The sequence below is a fragment of the Tursiops truncatus genome, chromosome 3 (genome assembly GCF_011762595.2).
Source record: "Tursiops truncatus isolate mTurTru1 chromosome 3, mTurTru1.mat.Y, whole genome shotgun sequence".
NCBI classification, from domain to species: domain Eukaryota; kingdom Metazoa; phylum Chordata; class Mammalia; order Artiodactyla; family Delphinidae; genus Tursiops; species Tursiops truncatus.
In genome coordinates, this window is record NC_047036.1 from 32,292,858 (window position 1) to 32,317,055 (window position 24,198).

The 24,198-nt window shown below is 38.3% G+C and overlaps 1 protein-coding gene across 1 annotated transcript in view; it reads right to left on the reverse strand.

The window, feature by feature from the left end:
• Positions 1-24,198, reverse strand: part of C9 (complement C9) — a 49,496-nt gene that overhangs the window by 7,210 nt on the left and 18,088 nt on the right. The window contains exons 5-9 of the mRNA XM_019929241.3: positions 20,751-20,889; positions 11,096-11,365; positions 6,463-6,703; positions 3,580-3,705; positions 1,260-1,438 (exon numbers count right to left, since the gene is read on the reverse strand). Coding sequence (XP_019784800.2) covers positions 1,260-1,438; positions 3,580-3,705; positions 6,463-6,703; positions 11,096-11,365; positions 20,751-20,889 — 955 coding nt within the window. The remainder of the gene's footprint in view (positions 1-1,259; positions 1,439-3,579; positions 3,706-6,462; positions 6,704-11,095; positions 11,366-20,750; positions 20,890-24,198) is intronic.

Consider the following 24,198-nt stretch of genomic DNA (forward strand, 5'->3'; position numbering starts at 1 on the left):
TGATTTTAATTTTATATATGGGCATGCTAATTTGGACAACTATTTTCCTCTCTTTGTCCTAGTTTTGGGACAAAATATGTGAAGACTCTCACAGATGTGCTCGCATATTTACAACTGGGTAGATTTCCACAACCTAAAGGGAGAGTACATTACAATTTTCCTGAGTTTCTCTCTCACATAAATGAAGTAGTTTTGGTGGTTTCACTCACTCTTTAAAGACAATAATGAAGAATGAAGGAACACAATTCTCTAATAACTAGTCCTATCAAAAATGTCAACATGTTGGACTTCCCTGGCAGTCCAGTGGTTAAGACTCCACACTCCCATTGCCAGGGGCATGGGTTTGATCCCTGGTCAGGGTACTAAGATCCCGCATGCTGTGTAGTGCGACCAAAAAAAAAAAAAGAAAAAGTCAACATGTTTATAACTCAAGTTAATCAAAAGGAAGTAGGGGGCAATCAAAGATAAATTTGACCCAAGGGAAGAAAATTGTGAAACATACAGGGAAAATTGATAGCTATAGAAGAAAGTAGGAAAAATACTTTCTAATAATTTCAGGAACAAAACAGCAATAGAGGAAAACACATAGCCTTTATAGTTAGTTTGGGGAGAGAATGGTGAGGCTAAGTAACATTGGCATTTATATCTTTATAATTATAATGTAGCTTTTTCCCCTTAGGAATAAGCACCAAGACTGTAAAGTCCCAAAAGGTTTATAAACGGAAGACTATTATAATCAAGACACAAAAAGGAAAGGATTTCCTGACCATGAGAACTGTTCACTCTTGGTCTTATTTTCTGAGAACTTATGAACTTCCCTTTCATAAAGGCCCTTGAAAAATACAATTCTCCTGTGTTGGAAGTGGTGGTATGATGTCACCTGAAGGCAAGGGACAACTGGGGCAGAAGGAAGGGAACCAACAATTTCTGTGCAACTATTTTGTACCAATCTGAGCTATAGTCTCTATACAAGGAATCACATTAAATCCTCAAATAAACATGGAGCCCTGGAGAATTCAGTGTTGCAGAAGTCAGAAAATATTACACATCTAGTGAGGAGCAGAGACTCAGACTCAGCCTGGTTGGTCTGATGCCCCCTCTGTGCCTTTCTTCTACACCATGCTTCTTTCAGGGATGGGACAGGAGTGCATTTGAATGCTCACGTCTCTTTCAGATGAAGTTAACTGTTCATCTGAACCAGCAATTACATTTAGGAAGAAAATGACAAAATCTTCCATTTGAAAATAAATATTTCTTACTTTTTGATTTATGAGCACTGGAGCGTCGTTTAAGGAAGAGGCCCAATTTACAAAGTCAGTCACATTAATCATCCTGCCTCTTCTGAGAAGCTTCTCTTCCAGTTCAGTTGCATATTTTCTTGCTCCTCCTCTTATGAATGAAATAACATCATCGATGAGGCTTTCACTCGTGACGTTTTCTAAGAAGAGAAAGAAGATATAAGTGAAGCATGTATAGTTCTGTGATATCTGATAGACATTTATTGAACCCCTTTCATAAGGTATAGTCTAGTACATTTATTGAATTTTATTTATAAATATTACTTATGTAATTTTTTTCACCCCAAATATCCAAGGGTCATTTTTATTAGTAGTCAATTATAGATTCCAATCATCTTTTTAAAGAAAATATAAATGGTATGACGCTTGAGATACACTAATAATTTAAAGTTCATCACCTAAGCACATGCACACATGGGAACACGACTCTTGAATGGATACATTTGTTGTTGCAGACTTAGCTTCATAATTATATTTTGTATAAGTTTGCTTTAAACTGTTTTAATATTATAAAAAACTTCAGAGTATAAAAAAGAATAAAGTAAAAAACATAATTTCTTTCCACCCCTATTTTTACATTATTTCTCCCTCAGTCTCTCCCAGACTAAACTGCTTTAAAAAGTTTTGGTGAATCATTTAGAGTTGTGAATTTTTTGAACTAAAAAGTAATTTCAAGGTGATTTTTGTTCATCCTTCCTTATTTCTATAGATGAGAAGACTGAGCCTCAGAGAGATGGAGTGACTAGCCCAAGGTCACACAGTAAGCTTAATGGCCAAATTTTGAAATTACGACATTTGATGGCAAGGTCAGTTTTCTTTTCATTTCATCAGTAGTTTCCAAGCATGGCCACATGTTAGTGGCTGGTATGCTTTTAAAAATATTAGGTTTTCCTCTCTTCTACTTCTCCACTATCAGCTGACCCTTTTTTTTTTTCTACATCTTTATTGGAGTATAATTGCTTTACAATGGTGTGTTAATTTCTGCTTTATAACAAAGTGAATCAGCTATACATATACATATGTCCCCATATCTCCTCCCTCTTGCGTCTCCTTCCCACCTCCCTATCCCACCCCTCTAGGTAGACACAAAGCGCTGAGCTGATCTCCCTGTGCTCTGTGTCAGCCGACTCTTTAAATCACTCTTTAAGTGAGTCTCAAGCATTTGTATTTCTGAGAATGCTCTCAAGTATTTCTGATTAGAGTAAAAATTGAGAACTCCAGCACTACCTCATGCTTATAAATCTGCTAATGATTAGCAACAGAAGTAATATTTATATCAAAAAATTATATTTTTAAAAATGTTATGCACTGATTTATTGTTAAGGATGGATTAGGTATTTTCTTTTTTTCACCCAGTTTTATTGAGATATAATCACGTACAATACTGTATAAGTTTAAGGTGTACAGCATGATGACTTGACATACATATATATTGCAAAATGATTATCACAATAAGTTTAGTTAACATACATTACCTCATATAGTTACAAAAATTATTTTTTCCTTGTGATGAGAACATTTAGGATCTATTCTCTTAGCAGCTTTCAAATACATCACACAGCAGTGTTAACTATAGTCATCAGGTTGTACATTACATCCCCAGTACTTATTTATCTTATAACTGGAAGCTTGTACCTTTTGACCAATTGGGTGAAGGTGAATTAGGGATTTTGAGTCAGGTGGAAGATTGAGTTAGGGAGATGGCTTTGGCCTTCTCCTTTCTTGATGGACACAGACAGCACTGCCACTAGGCCATTTGGAAGCTTTGTTAAAATTAGGGGAAAAAAAGAGAACTTTCCTCAAGATATTTCTCTACCATCGGGCTTCTACCATTGCCATGATAAAAATATAAATCTACAATGACCACAGTGTGAATGGCTGTATTCCCCAGAGCTGTGCAGTTCACGACCTGCACAATGATGATACCATTGAATACATGTCCCCAGGTTACTTGTGTTTATAATGGTTTGGGAACCACTGTGAAGGTAAAATAGCTTTTGGGAATTCCCTGGCAGTCCAGTGGTTAGGACTCTGTACTTTTACCACCGAGGGCCTGGGATCAGTCCCTGGCCAGTGAACTAAGATCCCACAAGCTGGTGTGGCTTGGCAAAAAAAGAAAAGAAAAAAAAAAGATAAAATAGTTTTTAAGCACTTTCAGTTTGTTGTTGTTGTTGTTGTTTTTTATAAAGAGGGGAGACAACAAAGAAGGCTCATAGTGACAGGGCAGTGCTCATTGACCTTTCCTCCTTCTTTTCACCCTAGTAAGTTAGACCATACTTACGAAATTTATCACCACTCCTCTTTAAGCAATTGTCTGAATTAATATCTCCTGCGATTTCAATTCCAGCGTTCAGAGATAAACCCAGATTAAACCCGAGGCATCTCTGTATATCCCTTAGTTCAACACCTGTTTAATATATTTAGTTAGAAATTATTAGATTATGTCTATCAACGTCATAAATAAATTCCAATTTTGCTATTTTGTAAGAAACATACTTACTTGGATTCCTAGACATTATTACTGAACTCAAATGCAAGGTTATATCTGCCCTGCTTTGCCCTCATATTAGAATCTAATGGTCTCCTTTGACTTTGCTTGTCAACTTAATGGTGAAGGACCGATAAATTTACCCCTTGTTAAAAGGGACATGAGTCAGACAAGGGTGGTTATAGTCTATCCTTACCTCTAATACCATAAAAGGGAGACAATATCTAACATGTATTGAATGATTATATGCCCAGCATCATTCTAAGCATCTTGTGTAAATCAACTAATTTAATCCTCTTATTGATTTTCTGAGATAAGTTTTATTATTATCCTCATTTTACAGATGAGCATGAGGAATAACAAAGCAGTTAAGGAACCTGCTGATGGTACTCAGTTAGTAATTAGCCAAGTAGGTACTAGAAACAAGAGCTGTCTGGCTATTAAGCACTTCTCTGCATCAACTTCATAATTTGGTCATGGGATGCATCAACATCTCCTGATCCTCTTTGGAAGACTCAGTTCATCATTGAGGTAGCTAGTTTGTTGCTTTGGGCAGATGGCTTAAATATATGACACTTTATTCTGGTCCTACTAATGCTGTTTAGTAGACATTGGTCTTGGGAGCTGACTCATTGTGGTGTGTGGTTGCTCCAGTTATAATGAAGAAAAATCCCAATATTTACTCAAGTATATAATTTATTGTCTATTCTCCTGATTTAAAAGAGGAAATTATTTCTTCATTTTAAGAGTAACTTCCCAGGTCTGAGCTCATTGATCATATCAGTTTTTGCTCTTATTTATCACTTCAGATCACACACACACATACACACATGTATACAAACACGTGGTTGTTTGTCCTGGAAGCCAAAATGCTCTACGAAAAAGGAAAGGGAGAAGTTAAGTTAATCCCAGGATCCCATGGTGAGATGTAGAAGTAGAGATCTGAGGCATTTAGTCATTCATTCATTCAACGAGTATCTTTTGTGTACCCTCAATTACTGAGAACTTAAGAAATATCCAGTGGAATTTCCCATGGTAAAGGAGGAGGGAGGATAAAAATGGAAGATAATGCTAGAAATTCAGAATACTAGATTTCCAACCTTAACCTAAGAAGCATAAGAATTCTGATTCGAAGATGAGGATGAAAATACCTAAGTGACCCCCTAAAGCTTAGATTCTCTACCTCAGCTGTGGACCTCTCCACGACCAGACGGAGTCTGGATGCCCCAAACTGCAGGACGTGGCTTGGATCTTGGGTGTGGCAAAGCAGAGAAGTGAGAAGAATGACTTCCTCTTCAAAGACCCAGAGTCCACCTAATGATCTTTGTCTACTAAGGCCAGAAGGTAAGTAGATATAAGTAGGTAGCTCTGAGTTGTCCAAGATGAAAGATTTCAACCCATGGAGTTTTTTCACCAAAGCAACTCTTAGCCTGAAGAGTTCTTTGTGTTTTGATCACCCTTGCTGAGCCTTTCTCTTCTGATTTTCAAGTTACTCAAGACACATTCCTCTTGTGCCCCTCTCCCATGTGATATCTATCAATATAGCCTACTGGGCAGGGCTCCTAGAGACCCCATTATGCCGTCTCACTGGAATAACCTTGTGAGGCAGTATAAACCAAGAAACCTCATACTCTAGTCCCCCTGGAAATGCATCTACCGGCCCAAGACTAGACTGAGGCATCAAGAGCAACTGGTTCTGGCCATTCATATTTGTTTCATCCTTAAAGGGTTTATCCACAGTGGGGACAGTGTCAGGCTTTAAGATCAGAGCTGAATCCCATCTTTTGCTTGACACAGCCAGAGGCTAAGGAGAAAGAGCCATGGAAGTGCTTTTGGCAACACTTCCTTCCCTAAGAGACACAACCCAAATCTTTGAGGGCAGAGAGAGGAGCTATGCTGGCATCTTTCACCTCTTTAAAGAGTGCTGTAACTAAGCCTTAATTAATCACAAAATAAATATTAAAACTTATTAACATAGAAACTTGGCATCTAGTTTATTCTTAAAAGGCTTTGAGGAAGTCTTTAGGTCAGGATGGTAATTCTGTAGCACATAGGCCTATCCTGTGCATATGGCAGACACTGATGGATCAATCATAGACTCTTTTCCATGATTCAAGTGTGGTCAGAAACCTATTTATGGACCCAATTCAACTACCACCCCATAGTTAGAATTGTCATCATATGAGGTAAAACGAATTTTCCACTTTTGCTTTAGGCTTACATGTTGTTAGCATTGTTTCTTCCTTCCTCTCTTAGAGAAAATTTAGAACATTTCCTTTCCAATTCTGAAGAATACTTTGGAAGATAATTGGCATACATATAATTGAACCAGTCTATGGATTAAGCAAGAGGTTATGTAAATGACGTCTTTTGTACTTTTCACCTTTTAAATAGTATTTCACTAAAAGCAGCACCACCAAATAATATTATATTGCAGTGCGATTTTGTGCATTTCTCAGTAGTGCTGCTGAGAAGTGCAGGGCCAAGTCATCTTGTTTGAGGTGGAAGTCAATTTGCTGTTTGATAGGATTTTAGAGGCCAAAGGGCAGGGAGAGAGTTCTCTCAAAGAAGCAGGTTACAAAACTCTAAAGCCTTTAACCATTGGAAGAGGATAACACTAGAAATAGTTGATGGTTACAACAATGTTGGAAGTTAGAACTCTATTTCTAGCTATACCTTTCTGGTTCATGGAAGTTTTATCCAAAACATATATTAGTTCATAGAGTCCTCCTAGAGTCCCAGAGCTACTGTAGTGGGTTCCATAGGTTTCCAAAAATGCAAAATATTCCCCCTTTTCATAGGTAGCTGGTAGAGCTTTTATAGAATCCAAGAAAGTTGTTGCCAGCATGACGTCCCGAGTTCTCATCACAAATCTTCCCAGGTGAATGGCTCCTTTTACATGCAGAAATATTTTTTCCTTTGTTGTAGAGCCAAAGAAAAGAAATATGAGTTTTATCACCATTATTTTGAATTCAAAAATCACAAAATTTAGAATTTCCATAGTCAATACGTTTTTAGCAGTGACCGCAAGATATCGCTTTAACCCACTTGGAATGGCAAACTTAAAATCATATCAAAACTGTTGATGAAGATGTGCAGAACCTGGAACTCTCTCACAGTGCTGGTGGAAGGGTAAAATGGTACAACCACTCTGGAGAACTGTTTGGCAGTATCTTGTAAAAGTCAACACACATCTACCCCAATGGCCAGCAACTTCACTTCTACGTAAGATCAGTAAAAGAGTAGTTCACAAAAAGATCTGTATGAGACTTTTATAGTGGCTTTGGTCAGAATAGCTTAAAATTGAAAATGACAAATGTCCACTGACAGGGGAGTTAATAGATAAATTGTAGTCTATTCACACAAAGGAATACTAGTTAGCAATAAAAGGGAACAAACTACTGATACAGGCAAAAATATAAATAAATCTCAAAAATATTATACTGAGGGCTTCCCTGGTGGTGCAGGGGTTGAGAGTCCCCCTGCCGATGCAGGGGACACGGGTTCGTGCCCCAGTCCGGGAAGATCCCACATGCCACGGAGCGGCTGGGCCTGTGAGCCATGGCCGCTGAGCCTGCGCATCCGGAGCCTGTGCTCCGCAGCGGGAGAGGCCACAACAGTGAGAGGCCCGCATACTGAAAAAATATATATATATATTATACTGAACGAAAAAGTCAGGCACCAAAGAGTATATACTGTATGATTCTATTTATATGAAGTTGTAGAACAGGTGAAACTAAGCTGTGGTCAGAGAAATCTGGTCAGTAGTTGCCTCTCAGGCAGTAGGGGATTGATGCAAAGGGCATGAAGGAATTTTCTTGAGGTGATGGAAATATTCTACATCTTGTTTAAGGAGGTGGTCACAAAGGTGGATACAATAGTCAAAACTCATCATGGAACTAAATGCGCAAAATATTTTCATTTTATTGTATGCAAATTACACCTCCCTAAGTTGACTTAAAAATGTTAACAATGGAAGGAAATGTAGACGCTATATATGAAGCCCAATTTTATTTTACACATGAGGAAACTCTGATACAAAGGTATCAAATTATTTGCCCCAAATCACACAGAGTCTGTGGCAGAGATTTGTCCCAAAAACCTAGGTCTCAGGTCTCTCTGTGCCTTCTACTAAGTCCTCTCAGTTTTTGATAACAGGAGGGACAGATAATATTTTAAGCTGTGGCTTTCAAGCCAATCTAAACACCTCAGCAGTTAATGTTCCCAGGGATGATGGCTTAAATTTCCAAAGGAAAACTGGGGCGGTCACAAAGAACTATGTAATTTAATGCTATAGACTGTCCTGGCCAAAACTAAACTACAACTGACATCCATGATTTTGTGGAAGGTTCTTTTGAAGTTCTCCTGCTGTAGTTGTGGTTAGCACGTGTTGATTGCATAGGAGTTTAATACGTTTTATTATTTTTTTAAAGGTACATCTTGGTGTATACAAACATCACACCAAACTTTTTATGTTTTAGAAGCACAATTGTTCACACTGCGTGACTTAACTTTAGGTGATTTTGGGTGATTCAGTATCTAACAAAAATCTTAAAGAAACTTACTCCATATATATATGTTCTCCACCTGATGACTTGCATAATAATTCTTAATGCAACCTCAAAGATGCACAAAACATATTTGGAATCCCTCTCGTTTTTGCTAAAATTAGGTGTATCTTGTCAGAAAGACATTGTGTTCTTTGACTCAACTTATTTTAGAGGTAGATCTTAGATTATTCCCAGCCAGATATACTCTTGTTTCTTCCATCTTAAAGGAATAAAAATAATCTCTTGGCCTTACTTGTTCAGCCATTTGCCACTCATTTCTTCACCCTCATTAGAAGCAAAATTCCTTTAAAGAGTTTTCTGTACTAGCTCTTTCCAATTCCTCTCTTCCCAGTTTCTCTTAAATCTAACCCAGTCATGCTGCTGCCCTCACTACTCCAACAAAACTTCTCTTTTGTTCAAAACCTCTTCTGAAGGTCACCAGTGACCTTCACAATGCTAAAGCCAGTGCTTCTTAGTCCTCATCTTTCACATATTAGCACATTTGACACAGTTCATCACTCTTTTCTCTTCGATAGAATTTATTTACTTTTTGTTATCTAGGGTAGTTCTTCTCAAAATGTACAGTGTGAACAAATCACCTAGAGAATCTTGTTAAAAACAATTCTAATTCAGTAGGTCTGGGGTAGGGTCTGAGATCCTAACTTCCCAGTGATGTTGTTGCTGCTGGTCCATGGACCGCACTTTGAGTAGCAAGGTTCTACAGCATTACACTGGCCACATCTTGCTTTCCTTCACTCCTCTTTCTTCAGACCTCTTTCTATTGAAGTTCCCTGAGTTTAGTCTTTGATCTTCTCTTTTCTATCCACACTAACTTCATTAGTGGTCTCACCAAAGCCTATGACTTTAAGCACCTTCTATATATTAACAACTCTGAAACTTAGAGCTTAATCCCAGACCTCTTTCTCAAATTCCAGACTCATAACATCAACTTCCTATTTGATATCTCCAGTGGAATGTCTAATAGACATCTCAAACTTAATCTAACTAAAACTTAACTACTGGTCTTTTTCTCCAAACCTTCTCTACCTGAAATTTTCTCCATCTCAGTTGATAGCAACTCCATCTTTCCGGTTGCTCAGGCCAAAAACTTTGGCGTTTGTAGAATCATGTTTGACTCTACAACTGTCCTTTCTGAACTGTCATCATCTCTCACCTGGATTCTTGCAACAGTTTTAACAAACCTTCTTCCTTTTGCTCGTAACTTTCATAATCTCTTCTCAACAGTACCCAGAGTAATCACTGAAGATATATTAGAATATGTCAACCTTCTATTCAAAACATTCCAATGGTCCCTCATGTCACTCACTGAAAAAACCAAACTCTTAGAACAGGCTGTGAGGCCCTTTATGATCTGATTCAAGGTAACCTCTCTAACCTTTTCTCCTTCTGTTCACTTTGGCCCAATGGGCGGGTATGTTCCCATCCTAGGGACTTATCTTTAATAGATCCTTCTGCCAGATATATCATCCCAAATATAACTATTTGACTATTTCCTCTCCTTCAAATCTTTATTCAGAGCTCATCTCCTCAGTGAAGCCTACCCTAAGCTGCTTTTTTAATACTGCCATCTGCCCAGGAGTCTGATTGCCATTATGCTACTCTACATTTCATTGTATTCTATAGCATCTATCATTTTCTAAATACTATATAGCTTCCTTTTTTACTGTTATGTTTGTTTCTGTCTATCTCCCCCTGCTAAACTTTCAGCTCCATGAGAAGACTCTTTATGAGTTTGGTTCACAAATGTATTTTAAGCACGTGGAACAGTGCCTGGCCACAGAGTAAGTCCACAATTAAATATTTGTTGAATGACTTAAAAGATTTTCCAACTGCCCCCTTTGGGTGAGTGTGCATGTGGATATAGAGGCAATGTATTGATCAACCCATTATACAATTAGGCATAGTATAAGTACTAAGAGTGAATGAGTATTATTTTTTAAGTGGAAGAAGGGTATCTAAATAGGTGACTGTGTTATTAGAGAAGAAAGAGTGAGCATTTTACCAGCATCATACTGACTACAGAAAGTATATTCTATATTTATTCCAAAGGCAATGAAACAAACTTCTAAATCTGGCTTAAATATTAAAAAACAAACACATTTTCAAAGTCTCAAATTAAAGGTATGATTACAAAGTAAGCAGACCAATTTCATATGCAATGTGTACAATTTCATGGCATCGTTACTCTAGAAATACACTTTACAGTAAGTAAATAGCCATCATTCTAAGACATTACAGTGAATTACCAAAATTCCTTAGTATGATTTTTCATTGTACTTCTGAAGAGAATATAAATTAAACAGTCTATCACCACAATCTCAGTCAAAAAGCATGCTCTGAATTCCCTTTTTTTTTTTTGGCTGTGCCACGCGGCATGTGGGATCTTAGTTCCCTGGCCAGGGATCAAACCCGTGCCCTCTGCAGTGGAAGCACGAAGTCTTAACCACTGGACCACCAGGGAAGTCCTAAAAAGTATGCTCTGAACTCTTAATATGCTTGTTCTGTTGTCAGCCACAAACATCTCACCCACTTATTACTGCTATACTGAAGAGATTTTTCTCCAGTTAGCATTCTTCTTCTGGGCCTTCAAACTACCTACACATTTGAGGATTTGTTGAGTACTATTTTTCTTTCTCTTATGCGCTCTATCTGCTCTAAACGATTAAACTTAAAAGAGGACATTTGGTTAGTTTGAAAAATATTCCATTATATTCTCTATATTAAATGTTTGGTCTTACCTTCTTCGAAGAATATAACAACAACCGTTTGTAAGATTCATTTTTGGAATATGTAAATCGAAAGGTACCCTGGGCATTTGAAAGACGTGGAAAGTCTTTTTTGCAAGAAGGTTTTGAATCTGTACATTCAAGCTGTCCAATTGCTTCACGAGGTGTGTATTTTAGAGATAAATCTGCATTAAAACTTGATTTCTTCTCTTGGATGATACTTCTGAATACTTGCATCTGTTCATCATAATATTCAGTTCTGAAATTTTTGTCGGCTTTGGTCTAAAAGAGAATAGCAAAGTGTTTTTGAAAACAACATACAAAAAAAAACCCAAAATAAACAGGAGAAGACAAAAATCAGGCAACTTATTTGAAAGGGAGTAGAACAAAGAAGTTGAGCCACGGCAAGAAAGTGAGACTGAGAGGGTTCAAATACAGAGCTGATGACTTTGAGAACATTACACGATAACCTCTCTGTGCCCAGTCTGATTTCTAGTGTGTAAAATCGGGATACTCACCATGCCTGGACCAAAGGTTGTTATAAGGAGTCAATGAAAAAAAGCATATGAAGGACTTAGAACATAGCAAGCTTTCAAGAGTTAATATATTAATAATTAAAAAGCAAGTTGCATAACAGATCAGATGCACCATATACTCCCATCTGTGTAGAAAAAGAAGGAAAGAAATGATAAAGCTAAGCCTTCCTGAAGCCTTGTGGACCAGGCACTGTTTTGAGCATTTTGTACATGTTAATTAATATAAGTAGAAAGGCCAGGACTTGAGCCCTGAACTGCCTCTTAACGTTTACACTCTACTGCCTATTTTAAAAAAAAAGAAAAAAAAAAGCCTTTATGTGCATAGAAAATTACCGGAAAAATAGACAAATCATGGAGTGATAGCCCTGGGTAAGGGGAACTGTGAGTGAATGGATATCTGGAGTGACAGCAGGCTTGCTTTTTCTTGCATCATCTTTTATGTGGTTTGGACTTTATTTATTTATTTACCACATTCATGTTTGCATAGAAAAACTAAGTAATCTAGTTAAAAATTAAAACTTTCAATTAAAACAAATGAACTTATTTACAAAACAGAAACAGACTCACAGACATAGAAAACAAACTTATAGTTACCAAAGAGGAAAGGAGGGGGGAGGGATAAATGAGGAACTTGGGATTAACAGATACACACTACTATACGTAAAATAGATAATCAACGAGGTATTACTGTATAGCACAGGGAACTATATTTAATATCTTGTAATAACCTATAATGGAAAAGAATTGAAAAAGAATAAAACTGAATCACCTTCCTGTATGCCAGAAACTAACACAACATTGTAAATCAGCTATACTTCAATAAAACAAAGAAAGAAACAAATAAAAACTTTTTTTGCCAACTTGGTTATTGTCAGGCATCAACGGGAGGGCTGTAAATCTCAACAAACTCTCTTTCCAGAGGTCCTCTGTAACAGGCTGCAACTCTTGTCCGGAAAGAGACACTCATCTCTTCAGTCAGTGGCACAGACTGAACTCAGTAGCATGCACTGGGTGACTGTTCTGCACGAGGAATGCTGTGGTCTGAATGTTTATGTCTCCCCTTAAATCCATATGTTAAAATCCTAACGCCCAGTGGGATGGTATTAGGAGATGGGACCTTTGGGAGGAGCCTTCTTGAAGAGATTCGTGCTTTTATAAAAGTGACCCCACAGAGCTCCCTAGTCCCTGCCAACCATGTGAGGATACAACGAGAAGTCTGTAACCCAGAAGAGGGCCCTCACCCGACCCTGCTAGTGCTCTGATCTGAGACGCCCAGCCTCCAGAACTGTGAGCAATAAATTTCAGTTGTCTCTAAGCTACCTGGTCTCTGGTATTTCGTTATAGCAACCCAAACAGACTAAGACAAGAAACCTAAAGTCACCATCTAATGGGAAAGACTAAAACGTATATAATTTTCGTTAAAGAAAGGCACGCTGGGAAAAATGCTCAATGCAAAGGGAAGAGTAGCCTAACCATGTCACTTCCCTGTTTAAAATCTTTCCACCTTCCCACTGCCTTTAAGATAAAGTCTAAACTAGACTTATTCCAAGTTAATCTCTCCCTGACTGTACTCCAGCCCTCTGGCCTCCTTTCTATTTCCATAGCCTATGCTTCGTCCCACCACAGGGCTCTCTTATGCTGCGTTTACTTTCTGGAATGTTCCTTAATCCTCCAGCCTCCCCCATCCTCTCATAACACAGACATTATACACACTCACACACACATACTATATACCCCTGGCCTGGTGAATCCCTACTTCTATTTCAAGTCTCAGCTTAACCATCACTTCTTTAGGGAGACCTTTACTGATCCCACAGACTAACAAATCTGTTTCCTATAAGCTCTCATGGCTCTTCTTTTAAAATAAAACAAAATGAAAAATGCTTCCCTTTTATAATGTCTTTTTTTTTTTTTTGCAGTACGCGGGCCTCTCACCGCTGTGGCCTCTCCCGTTGCGGAGCACAGGCTCTGGACGCGCAGGCTCAGCCTCCATGGCTCACGGGCCCAGCCGCTCCGCGGCATGTGGGATCTTCCCGGACCGGGGCACGAACCCGTGTCCCCTGCATCAGCAGGCGGACTCTCAACCACTGCGCCACCAGGGAAGCCCTATAATGGCTTATTTAATAGACCTTCAGATGGTAAACTCCAAGAAGTCACGGACCACATCCATCTTACCCACATGCCTCCATAGCCTCACCACTTAGTAAAGTGCCTGACAAAAAGCAGATTATAATAAAGACGTATTAAATTTACTATGCAGATCCAATACAGCTAACAATAGTAACTCATATGTATTGAGTGCTTACTCTGTGGCAGCAGCTGTTCAAAGTGTTTTATGTAGAATAAATATTTATCTTCCTACCTTTAAGGTAATTTCTATAATTATCCCCATTTTACAGATAAGAAAACATAGGTTAAAAAATTTGTCCAAGATCATACAATCATACAGCTAGGAAGTGGCCCAGCCAGCAATGAAACCCAGGAAGTTTGATTCCAGGGTAGAGCTGTTCATTCTTATGCTATACTGCCAAAGAGGGCTTGACAAGTTCTAAGTGGTAAAATGAAGAAAGGATTCATGGAAAATGTTGCCCTGAACATGGCCTTGGAAAAAAAAAAAAAAAAAAAAAATATATATATATATATATATATATATATATATATATAAAGGTGATTCAGTATGCTGTACACCAGAAACTAACACAACATTGTAAATCAACTATACTTCAATTAAAAAAAAAGAAAGAAAAATGAATAAGATTTCTATTGCCTTGAAATCTAAGACTAGTAGAAGCAAATGAAGACAATCCCACTCAGTCTTCCATGATGACAAGTGCCAAGGCTGAGCAAAATGGCACCAGGAAACCACGTTTCCCTCACTCTTCTAGAAGGCTAAGGTGTTCTTAGCTCACTGGCTTCTAATTTGTTGCAGGATAGGAGTGGCGTAATTTGTAGGCTCTTGCACTTATACCTGAACTGGTTAGAAAGGAACTGGCACTGGGCAGGGATCAACTTAGCAGTGTGAAGGATTGCTTGCAGGTATAAGGGAATGTTGGTCAGGGTGTCAATTAGAACGTTGTTGAATGGTCCTCTTTCACTAATGCTAGGATGGTAGTAGTGAGTAGAGTCTGAAACAGTGAGGGTGGGGTCACCCCAGAAAACCTAAAGACAAGAGCTGGATTGAAAAGCCAAAAATTCATCCATCAAAAAGAAGTCTGAGCTGAATGATAGGCATTCAGAGGTGGACAAATATGTAGAATCGTTTTGAAGAGAAGAGCAAAAGTCTTTGAAGAGAGGTCAAGAAGCAAGATTATAGAAAGTAGGAAGACACACGGATGGAAACAAGTTTCTTTACGAGAACCAAATAAACAGATGTTGGAGAAGCAGAAATCAGAGAGAGGGGCAAGGGTGCTTACATCTTCCAGGAGGCCAGGCATATTATAGGAGTTAGTGAAATCTATCCTGTTTAAAGGTTTATCAGCTAATGCTTCTTGAAAAGAAATAAACATTACTCTGGCACTGGGAGTGGAGGAGATAGAACACCTCAACACACATTCCAAAGTTCAAATTGAGGAGGCTTGGAGAGCAAGCGGGAATAAAAGGTAAAGAGAAAACTGTTAAAGACGCCACTAAGATTTTGTATGTACAAATAAAGGATAAAACCAAATACTATTTACTATTATTATTAAAGCCATCTCTCACTGATTGAGAGAAGGAACCAGGAAAGAGCAGATTGCTTGCAACCTTATGAGTCATCCTCAGCTAAAGTACCTAGCCAAGCCACACCCACATTCCTAAACTTTTAGCCGTTAAATTTGGGGCTATTTTGAAATTTAGCAACAGATAATGAATACAATTATCTTCAAGAGATCATCTTCTCTGCCTAGATCTTCAATATTGGTGCGTTTTAGGACTCCATTCTCTATGTTCTTTTCTCTCATTGTACACCTCCTGGATGATCTCAAGCACTGTCAAGACTTCAGTGATCCTCTCTATGCTGATGGCACTTAAATCTCTGCCTCCAATTCAGGCTCCATCCTCACATTCATATAATCTACTCTTAGCAAGATAACTCCATCCAGATGTCAATCATTATCTTTTTCTTGGATTTAACTCTTCTTTTGGTAGATCCCCTACTCCCCCTTCCAACATACACGCACACACACACACACACACACCACACACACACACCACACACCACACACCACACACCACACACCACACACACACACACTTCTCAGGTCTTCTTTGATGGCCTATCATCCACTGGGGGTCTCCATACTTTTCATCTATTGTGGGTTTATTTTGTGTTAGACACTCTTCTAAGCACTTTGCACTTATTAACACATTTAACCTTTCCAAATTCCTACAAAGTATATCCTGTTATTATACAACTTTATGATAAGAAACTGAGGTTCAGGAAAGATAAATAAGTTGCCTGGAAGTCATATGGATGGTCAGTGAAGGAACTTATCAGAATTCAAATCCAGGGAATTTCATTCAGAACTGGGCACTTGACCATATGCTCCACTATCTCCAATTCTGTACTGAACTCTTAGTTCTCAAAACTGAGCTGGATCTCATCTCTTCCTCTCAGCCTCTACTATTATAGACACAGTTCAGTTTTTCATCATCTCCTTCTTGGACCATAAAATAGCTTCCTTCTGTTATTATCTCTGGTACTGTCTCCTTAAAATTCATCTCCACAAAACACAAAGATTTAAAATGAAACTATGACCACATTGCTCTCCTCAGTGGCTCCATTACCATGCTCAGGATTATGCCCAAGTTACTTAGTATGGCGTATGAGCACCTTCATAATTGACCCCTGCCTATGACTCCAAATTTGACCTCATATAAGTTCATTGCAGGCTGTAGTTCCTTTCAAGATAGCAGTTTCTATAGGCACAGTATTATTTATTCCTTGGGAGCAGCAATATGTAATAAATAAATCACTGTGTATATAATAAATTTTATCTGTACACCCCCAGGTTTTCTAAATGGGCTCCAGCTAATAGTAGAAAGAGTAGTTGAAATGTTTAGTAAGCCTCTGTTTTCAGTTGCTGTCAACTTTAGTGACGATTCCAATTATATGTTTTCTTGAATATGGGTTCTTCCCTTCCTTAAAAAAAAAAAAAGCATTTGCTTTTTGAAAGAAGAGTGTTAATATACTGAATGCATTTATTTATTAATTCAACAATCATTTGTTTAGCCTACTTTACAATGTTAGTTTCTCAGGATTATATGGTAAATAAAATGACTAGAAATTCAACTAAGGGTATATATGATACAGCAAAACAAAGACCAGAACAGAAAGGAAAGCAAAGGCTATTGCATTAATTTGCAGAAAAGGCATGTAATGGAGGATTCAGAGAAGACAGCTGAGAGTAACGTGGCAATCAAAACCCAGATCAGGAATGACCTTTGTCCCCGTGTCAAGGGGACTGATTATTATCCTGCAGGCTGCAGGGAGACGTCACCAAATTTAAGCAACAGATTTCAGAGGCAGCGTAGTTCTGGTGAACACAAGGTTAAGGATGTGGCTGGAGATGTGAGTGACTCAAGTGGGACAGATATAGGAAGTTAAGGGATAGCAAGACATTATTGGCAATTCACATGATATAGAAGTTATTCAGGGGGCTTCCCTGGTGGCGCAGTGGTTGAGAGTCCGCCTGCCAATGCAGGGGACACAGGTTTGAGGCCTGGTCTGGGAAGATCCCACGTGCTGCGGAGCAACTAGGCCCATGAGCCACAACTACTGAGCCTGTGCGTCTGGAGCCTGTGCTCTGCAACGAGAGGCCGCGATAATGAGAGGCCCGCGCACCGCGATGAAGAGGGGCCCCCGCTTGCCACAACTAGAGAAAGCCCTTGCACAGAAATGAAGACCCAACACAGCCAAAAATAAATAAATAAATAAACAAGCCAAGCATTTGAAGCCCTTTTACAAAAAAAAAAAGAAGTTATTCAGCATTTTGTGAGGATTTGGGGTGGAAAGGATGATTATAATCCAGGTGCATTTTACAAACATTTGTTGACCTACAAAATCTTACATTCTCATGGAGATCCAGATTTAAAGAGAATTATAATGAAAACCTGAAACCTGATTTACAAGTTGTTACTTTCAACAACAAAAGCAGAGAAGACTAAAGAAAAACAAGTGAAAAGGAACTAATTCCTAGATGTAATCATCACTTTTTTCCCCCCTAATTGCAAGCTTCAGTTGTTCTTGATCATTACTTACAAAGCAGCCAGTAAACTTTCACCTAGAATGTAACCACTAATTATGCATTTAACCATAGCTAAGTCTTTTACCATAGCTAAGTGTTCTTATATTCTAAAAAAGAATAGAAAATATATTTTTTTATTGGCATACAGTTGCTTTACAATGTTGTGCTGGTTTCTGCTGTGCAGCAAAGTGAATCAGCTATATGTATAAATATATCCCCCCTTTTTTGGATTTCCTTCCCATTTAGGTCACCACAGAGCATTAAGGAGGGTTCCCTGTGAAGAATAGCAAATATTTATTGAGTGTTCGCTAGTGCCAATAACTTTCTGAATGTTTCACATACATAGACTCATTTATCTTTACAAGGTAGGCACTAATATTTCTGTTTTACAGATGAGGAAACTGAGGCATGATGAGGATAAATAATTTGCCCAGATCTCACTCCTGTTTGGGGCAGAGTTGGGATTCTAACCTATGCAGTGTGTTCTAGAGCCAGAGCCGCATTTGAAACAAGAGGCACTGAGGGAGTGTGAATGTATCAGAGTAAGGTGTCATTATCAAGGGATATTCCCCATGGAATGATAGGTCCGTAGAATTCTTTCAAAAACTGAAAGACAGTAAGTTATTGCCAATAAGTAACTAAAACAAGATTTAAAAAATTAATTCATCCAGTAAAATGTTGAGCACCTACCCTATACATATATTGAGTATTGGTAATAGCTAGAAGGAAGAAAAATATGCATTCTTTGCCTTCCGGCACTATAATAATAACATACACGAAAAAGTAGGTCAAGTATGTCATTGAATATTAGAACGTGCAGAACGTAGCCCTCTCTAAGAAGTCAAAATCGAGATGTCCACTCGAGAAGCTCACGCACGTTCTTTTATGTTCAGCTCTTCATTTTCCAAGACCATAACAGATTAGAATAAGGGGAGCATCAGTATTACTAGCACCAAGGGTGTGATCTGGGGACTTTAACAAGCCCCCAGCCAACTCCATCAGCGCTCTTTCTCAGGTGGCACCAAATTAATACTCAGGTCCACAATCCCTGTCGGTTTTTTTCTAAGCTTGATGCCAAAGCTCATTTGAAGGCCTTCATCTGATCTGAACTGATAAAAAGTTATCGTCTTCATTTCTTCCACTTTGTGCGAACATGGGTTAATTTTGCCACAGACATATTAATGTGTTTGATTGTAAGATGCTGCTCCCAGCTCCGCCTGGGGTGTAAGTGATATACAGCGTAAGCACCACATCACCTTTGTAAGATCCAAACCCTCTGAATGCGGAAGTACATCTGTTTCCAGGCTTGTAGATAAGGGAAAACAGCATGCTTACTCTCCAAATGCAACTTCAAGACCAGTCCCAGGCAAGCCCCCAGCCCTCACTTCTTGGTTCACACCCGTTACTAACCCTACAGAGAAGCTAGGAGGCTGGTGACAGTGACAAAGACAGGAAGGCTGTACAGCACAGACCTGAGAACTAAAAAAATAAAACAACACAACAATAACCCTTCTTGCATCAGAAGTGACAGAGGTTCTCTTATCTTTGGCATACTCTTTTGAAGAAAGTAGAACATGTATAATTCTTCTTAGAAAGATGATAATCTTCCCCTCGAGACATATACTTAAAGAAGGTTAACTTAGCATTATGGGAAAGATCAATAATCCAAAATGTTCCCTGCGATTTGTGAGAAACTGATTTTATTCTGGACTTATAGGCACCAAAAATATGACAATGTGGTCATATGTGAAAAAAGATGCCAGTCAAATAAGTAGGGACATTAAGTCGTTAGCATTCATGGGAGAGCATGATCACTTCAGGCTGCAACGGGTAGGGCTTGACTTACAACATTGTTAGAGATAAAAGGAATATTAGCTACAATTATTGAAAAGTATATATGTTTTTCAAACTGGTGGGAGTGTCAATGATAATGAAGGACATTGGAATGACTGAATAAAGTGAATTTTGTGGGTCACCAATGGGACCAATTAGAGAAACAGATTATTGTAGCTACTGGTTCAGAATAAACTATTATTTTTTATTATATCTTGTTTAGAGCCCCCCAAATATCTCTAAAGGTGATAAATATTAATCCTTTGAATGAGGAGGTAGAGTTTGTGGATGGCTCTAGAGAATTTAGGTGACTTGTAGAAAGGTGGTAGGTTTGAGGTAGCATTTTGTAGAGTAAAAATCACTTTAAGAAACAGTTTCACCAGAACTGGAGGGGTTTGAGGTGAGTGACTACAGCCACTCACACTAGTCAAGCAGGTTTTACAGGGGAGACTAGTGAAGGAAAACAAATGCAAAGATGGTTTTTCATTGGTAGGTTAGCGAAAACTGAGCCTCAACAGCATGGAAGCAGTGTACACAGTCCTTAAATCAGCACTCATTTAATTTTTAGTTTCATCAGAACCTTAGATGATTCTTTTTACAGAGTTTAAGTATTTCCCAAAACTCTATCACTGCGCTCATGTTACTGAAGATTGATTGTAGACTATTGCATATATATATATATATATATATTTTTTTTTTTTTTTTTTTTTTTTTTTTTGCTGTACGCGGGCCTCTCACTGTTGCGGCCTCTCCCGTTGCGGAGCACAGGCTCCGGACGCGCAGGCTCAGCGGCCATGGCTCACGGGCCCAGCTGCTCCGCGGCATGTGGGATCTTCCCAGACCGGGGCACGAACCCGTGTCGCCTGCATCAGCAGGCGGACTCTCAACCACTGCTCCACCAGGGAAGCCCTATTGCATATTTTCTAAAGAGACCCAAGCTACATCTCCTCTTCTTTAAGTCAGTTCACATTAAATTTTCATTCTACTGAATTTTTCATATTTTTCAGTAGGAAACTTATGGAAACAATTTTTCAGCTAAAGCTGAACAATGTGTCTTCTTCTGAGGATACTTACTTCATAGGCCAGGGAAGCCACGTTCCAGGGTCTGCGGTAGTACGTCAAGCTGTTGCCATCCCAAACTCGGTCACAGAGTCCGTTGTAGTACTCGTTGTTGAAAGGGGTGGTGAGGGGATCCATCCCTAAGACGTTGATCCTGAGTGAACAGAGTAACAGTAGGCGTGGAGACACCAGGAGCTAACGCGAGGCAGCCCTCAGTCACTGGGGGAAGAGAGCTTCAGCTCATGTCCCCATCACCCATGTGATGATGGGATATAATCAGGAATAGAAGCAAGAGCCTGGTCACCTCTGCTCTGTGTCCTGGGCGGGAAGTACATATTAAGAAGGTCTTATAAACTCTTCTAGGCAACTAGGGCACCGTTGAGCACAATGAAAGAAATGCAGTAAGTAGGAAGCAAGGGTCCATCTGGCTTCAAGAGTGGAACTCCACTGATGTAACCCTTAGCTAGCCTCCGTTGGTGAGCTAATACCACCGCTTTACATTATTTGAGAACAGAGCATCTCATGGGGGCAGAATAACTTATGCATATAATTTTTAATCTGTGAATCAACGTTGGGGCTCTTTCTCTCTCCATTCTCTTTAAACTTAAACCTTTCCCTCCAGCTGTCTCATTGATTGTCAAGAACCTTGTTCCCTCCAGGCTTATTTTCCTCCTATTATACTTACAAGAGGAACACTAAAATGTCATCACCCAGCAAGGCATTCTCAAATGTTCTACTTTTTTCTCCCAGCACAATATTTTCATTTGGCAAGCTTTAATTCAGAAATAGGAATCTTGTTTAGCCCAAAAAGTATTTACTTTGATTCGTAGGCCAAAAACCAATGTATGCAAAAGAAGCAGTTCATTCTTTGTGAAGTACTAATTGGAGAAATAGTCATTGCTGTCTAGACTGTATCTGGAATAAATGGCCCCAGGGCAGGGGGGCCAAATGGAGGTTTGCTCCTCACATCTATAACTTAGCTTGGCACAAAAGCATAAAGTCTTCCATTGTTCTGGACCACATCCCTAACTCCAATGAGCTGGATTACAAAGCCGGTTGTTGGTTTCAAGAGCAATTTGTCAAAGAGTGTGGATGACTTACTGCAAACCCATTGCTAATGCAAGGAAAATAAGTGGATGAGTATCCTATTGCCAGTTGGTTAGTTAAAAAACATCTTTATATAAACAGCACATTCTTAATAAACTTTGAATCTACACAGAAAATGAACATTATAGCTCAACTTGAATGAAAGGCAAGTTAAGGAACTGATTCAGGAATACCTTTCTCAAGGCTGACTGTATAGTTAGAATTAACTCGTTCTCACTTTTTTGCTCTCCCAAAAATACTTTTCATGAAAAACGCTATGGCCCTAATTTCTAATAAAGGGCCAAAAATTAGACCTAGTCACTCGAATAAAAAAGAGAGGAAAAAAGAAACACTATATATCTAGTTTACTTTCTTAAATCTCTTATCCTGGATGGGAGATTAAAATTTTGGCTTTAATTTTTCACCCATCCCTGCATCTACAAACATGTGAGCAATAGTTTAAAAAATATTACTAAGGTTTCAATACAAAGACATAGAATACTGGAAACAAATGATCTGTGTTGGTTTCTTAAACAAGACCTCAAGTACATTTTCTTTATTTTGTAGTGAACTTGTCTTCCATATATCTCATTAACGGAGATGCTGAACCTCTTCGCGTTCAGTGAATAAGGACATTCATCCTTGCTTATAGTGGTGATGAATTCTTAAGAGTACTATATCTACGGATAGTGTAGTGTTTGTAATAAACAGTGGGTAATATTAAGACAGTTAATACAGTCCTTGATCTCATTAAAATTATATTCAAGGTAAGGGGTTGGATATAATTACCAATTTCAAACAGTAGTCCAAGGACGAATATACATGTGCCAAATGAATAGTACAGGTAAGTGATGTACAATGTTCCCAAGAGGAAGAGGTCCCCATGGCAGGGTCATCAAAAGGGTTTTAGAAGGAGTAGGTTTTGATTTGGGTTTTGAAGGATGGGGCCTGAAGGGCAGAAGGAATGAGGGTGCAAAATTCTGCAGGTGGAAATGTATATGGCATGTTTTTGGGTAGCGGTCTTCAGATTTTTCTGCATGTCTGATCTATTAAAAATGTTGATAAACTATGCCTCCTTAAACAGTTTTAGTCGGACATCTAAAATGTTCCCTCTTAAGTTTAAGTAGTTGCAAAGGATATAACTTCTCAGCAAGCTGTAAATATTTATGCTTTAAAATATAATTATTTTGCCTCTTAAAAATAAATCCAATGGAATATAAATTCTATAGTGATGATGGGTATCAAGTGACTACAATGTTTATATTTCTTTAACAGTTGGATGTTTTATGGTATTCCTTTGGATTCTTTCTTCTTTTAAAAATAGACCTTATTTCTTAGAGCAGTTTTAAGATTCATGGCAAGATGAGTGGATGATAGGGAGATATCCCATATGCCCTTATCCCCCTTTTATGCTTGAATCTATATTTGTATTCCATTTCTGCTCCAGAATTTTAACCTAATGTAATGTAGTTTTATGCTTGGAAGTTTTAATTGATCACTTTTTCATACTTTTCTGTATGAAAAAGGTATTAATTGAAAATTTTAAAACATTAAATATCCTTTGACCATAAGGTCTAAGTATTTAAAAAATTCTTCTGGATTTGATTTACCATTATTAGTAGTATATTTCAGTATATTAAAATTTAAAAATAGTTAATAAATCTAAGTAAAATTTTATTGGATAGTTATCTCTCAATGAAATGAATGGGGCTTCCTTTTTAATTAATTGATTAGCTACTGTACCCATGGGTGAATATTCCTTATTGCTAGAAAAAGATAGGGCTGAGTACCAATTTTATTTCTACTTTCCATTTTTATAGAGGTAAATGCTGAGAAATTTAAATCACATAAATAAGTAGATAAGAATAGAAAGAATTTTGTCACAGCAATGTCACTTAATTCTTTGATCTTCTGAGTTTTATGCCCCCCCCAAAAAAAGAACACATACTAGTTTATCATTAAAAGTTATTTTTATAGTCCATTACCTGACAATTGATTAGGACATCACTCAATGCTGTTGGTAAAAAGAATCGGAGACCACTTGACTTACAAGGCTTGACTTACCTGAGGAAACTATTATCATAAAACTCACCTATCTCCCCCTTGGAAAGTCACTTTGTACCCCATGCTATACATACCCCAGCTTGAAGGTTTTTGTTTCACAGAACAGCAAATTGCCCACTAGGCTAGATCCATCTGGAAAGTTACGGTGAAGCAAGAAATGTTTCAAAACTTCTGATTTGGTTCCACTACTACAGAGACAGCCAGTCTAGTCTAGAATGAGCCAATATTTTTTTCTGCCAAGAAACATGAAAACTTCTCATGGATGGAATGTCATCGCCTGGGAAATAAAAAGCATGTGTTCCTTGGCAGCACT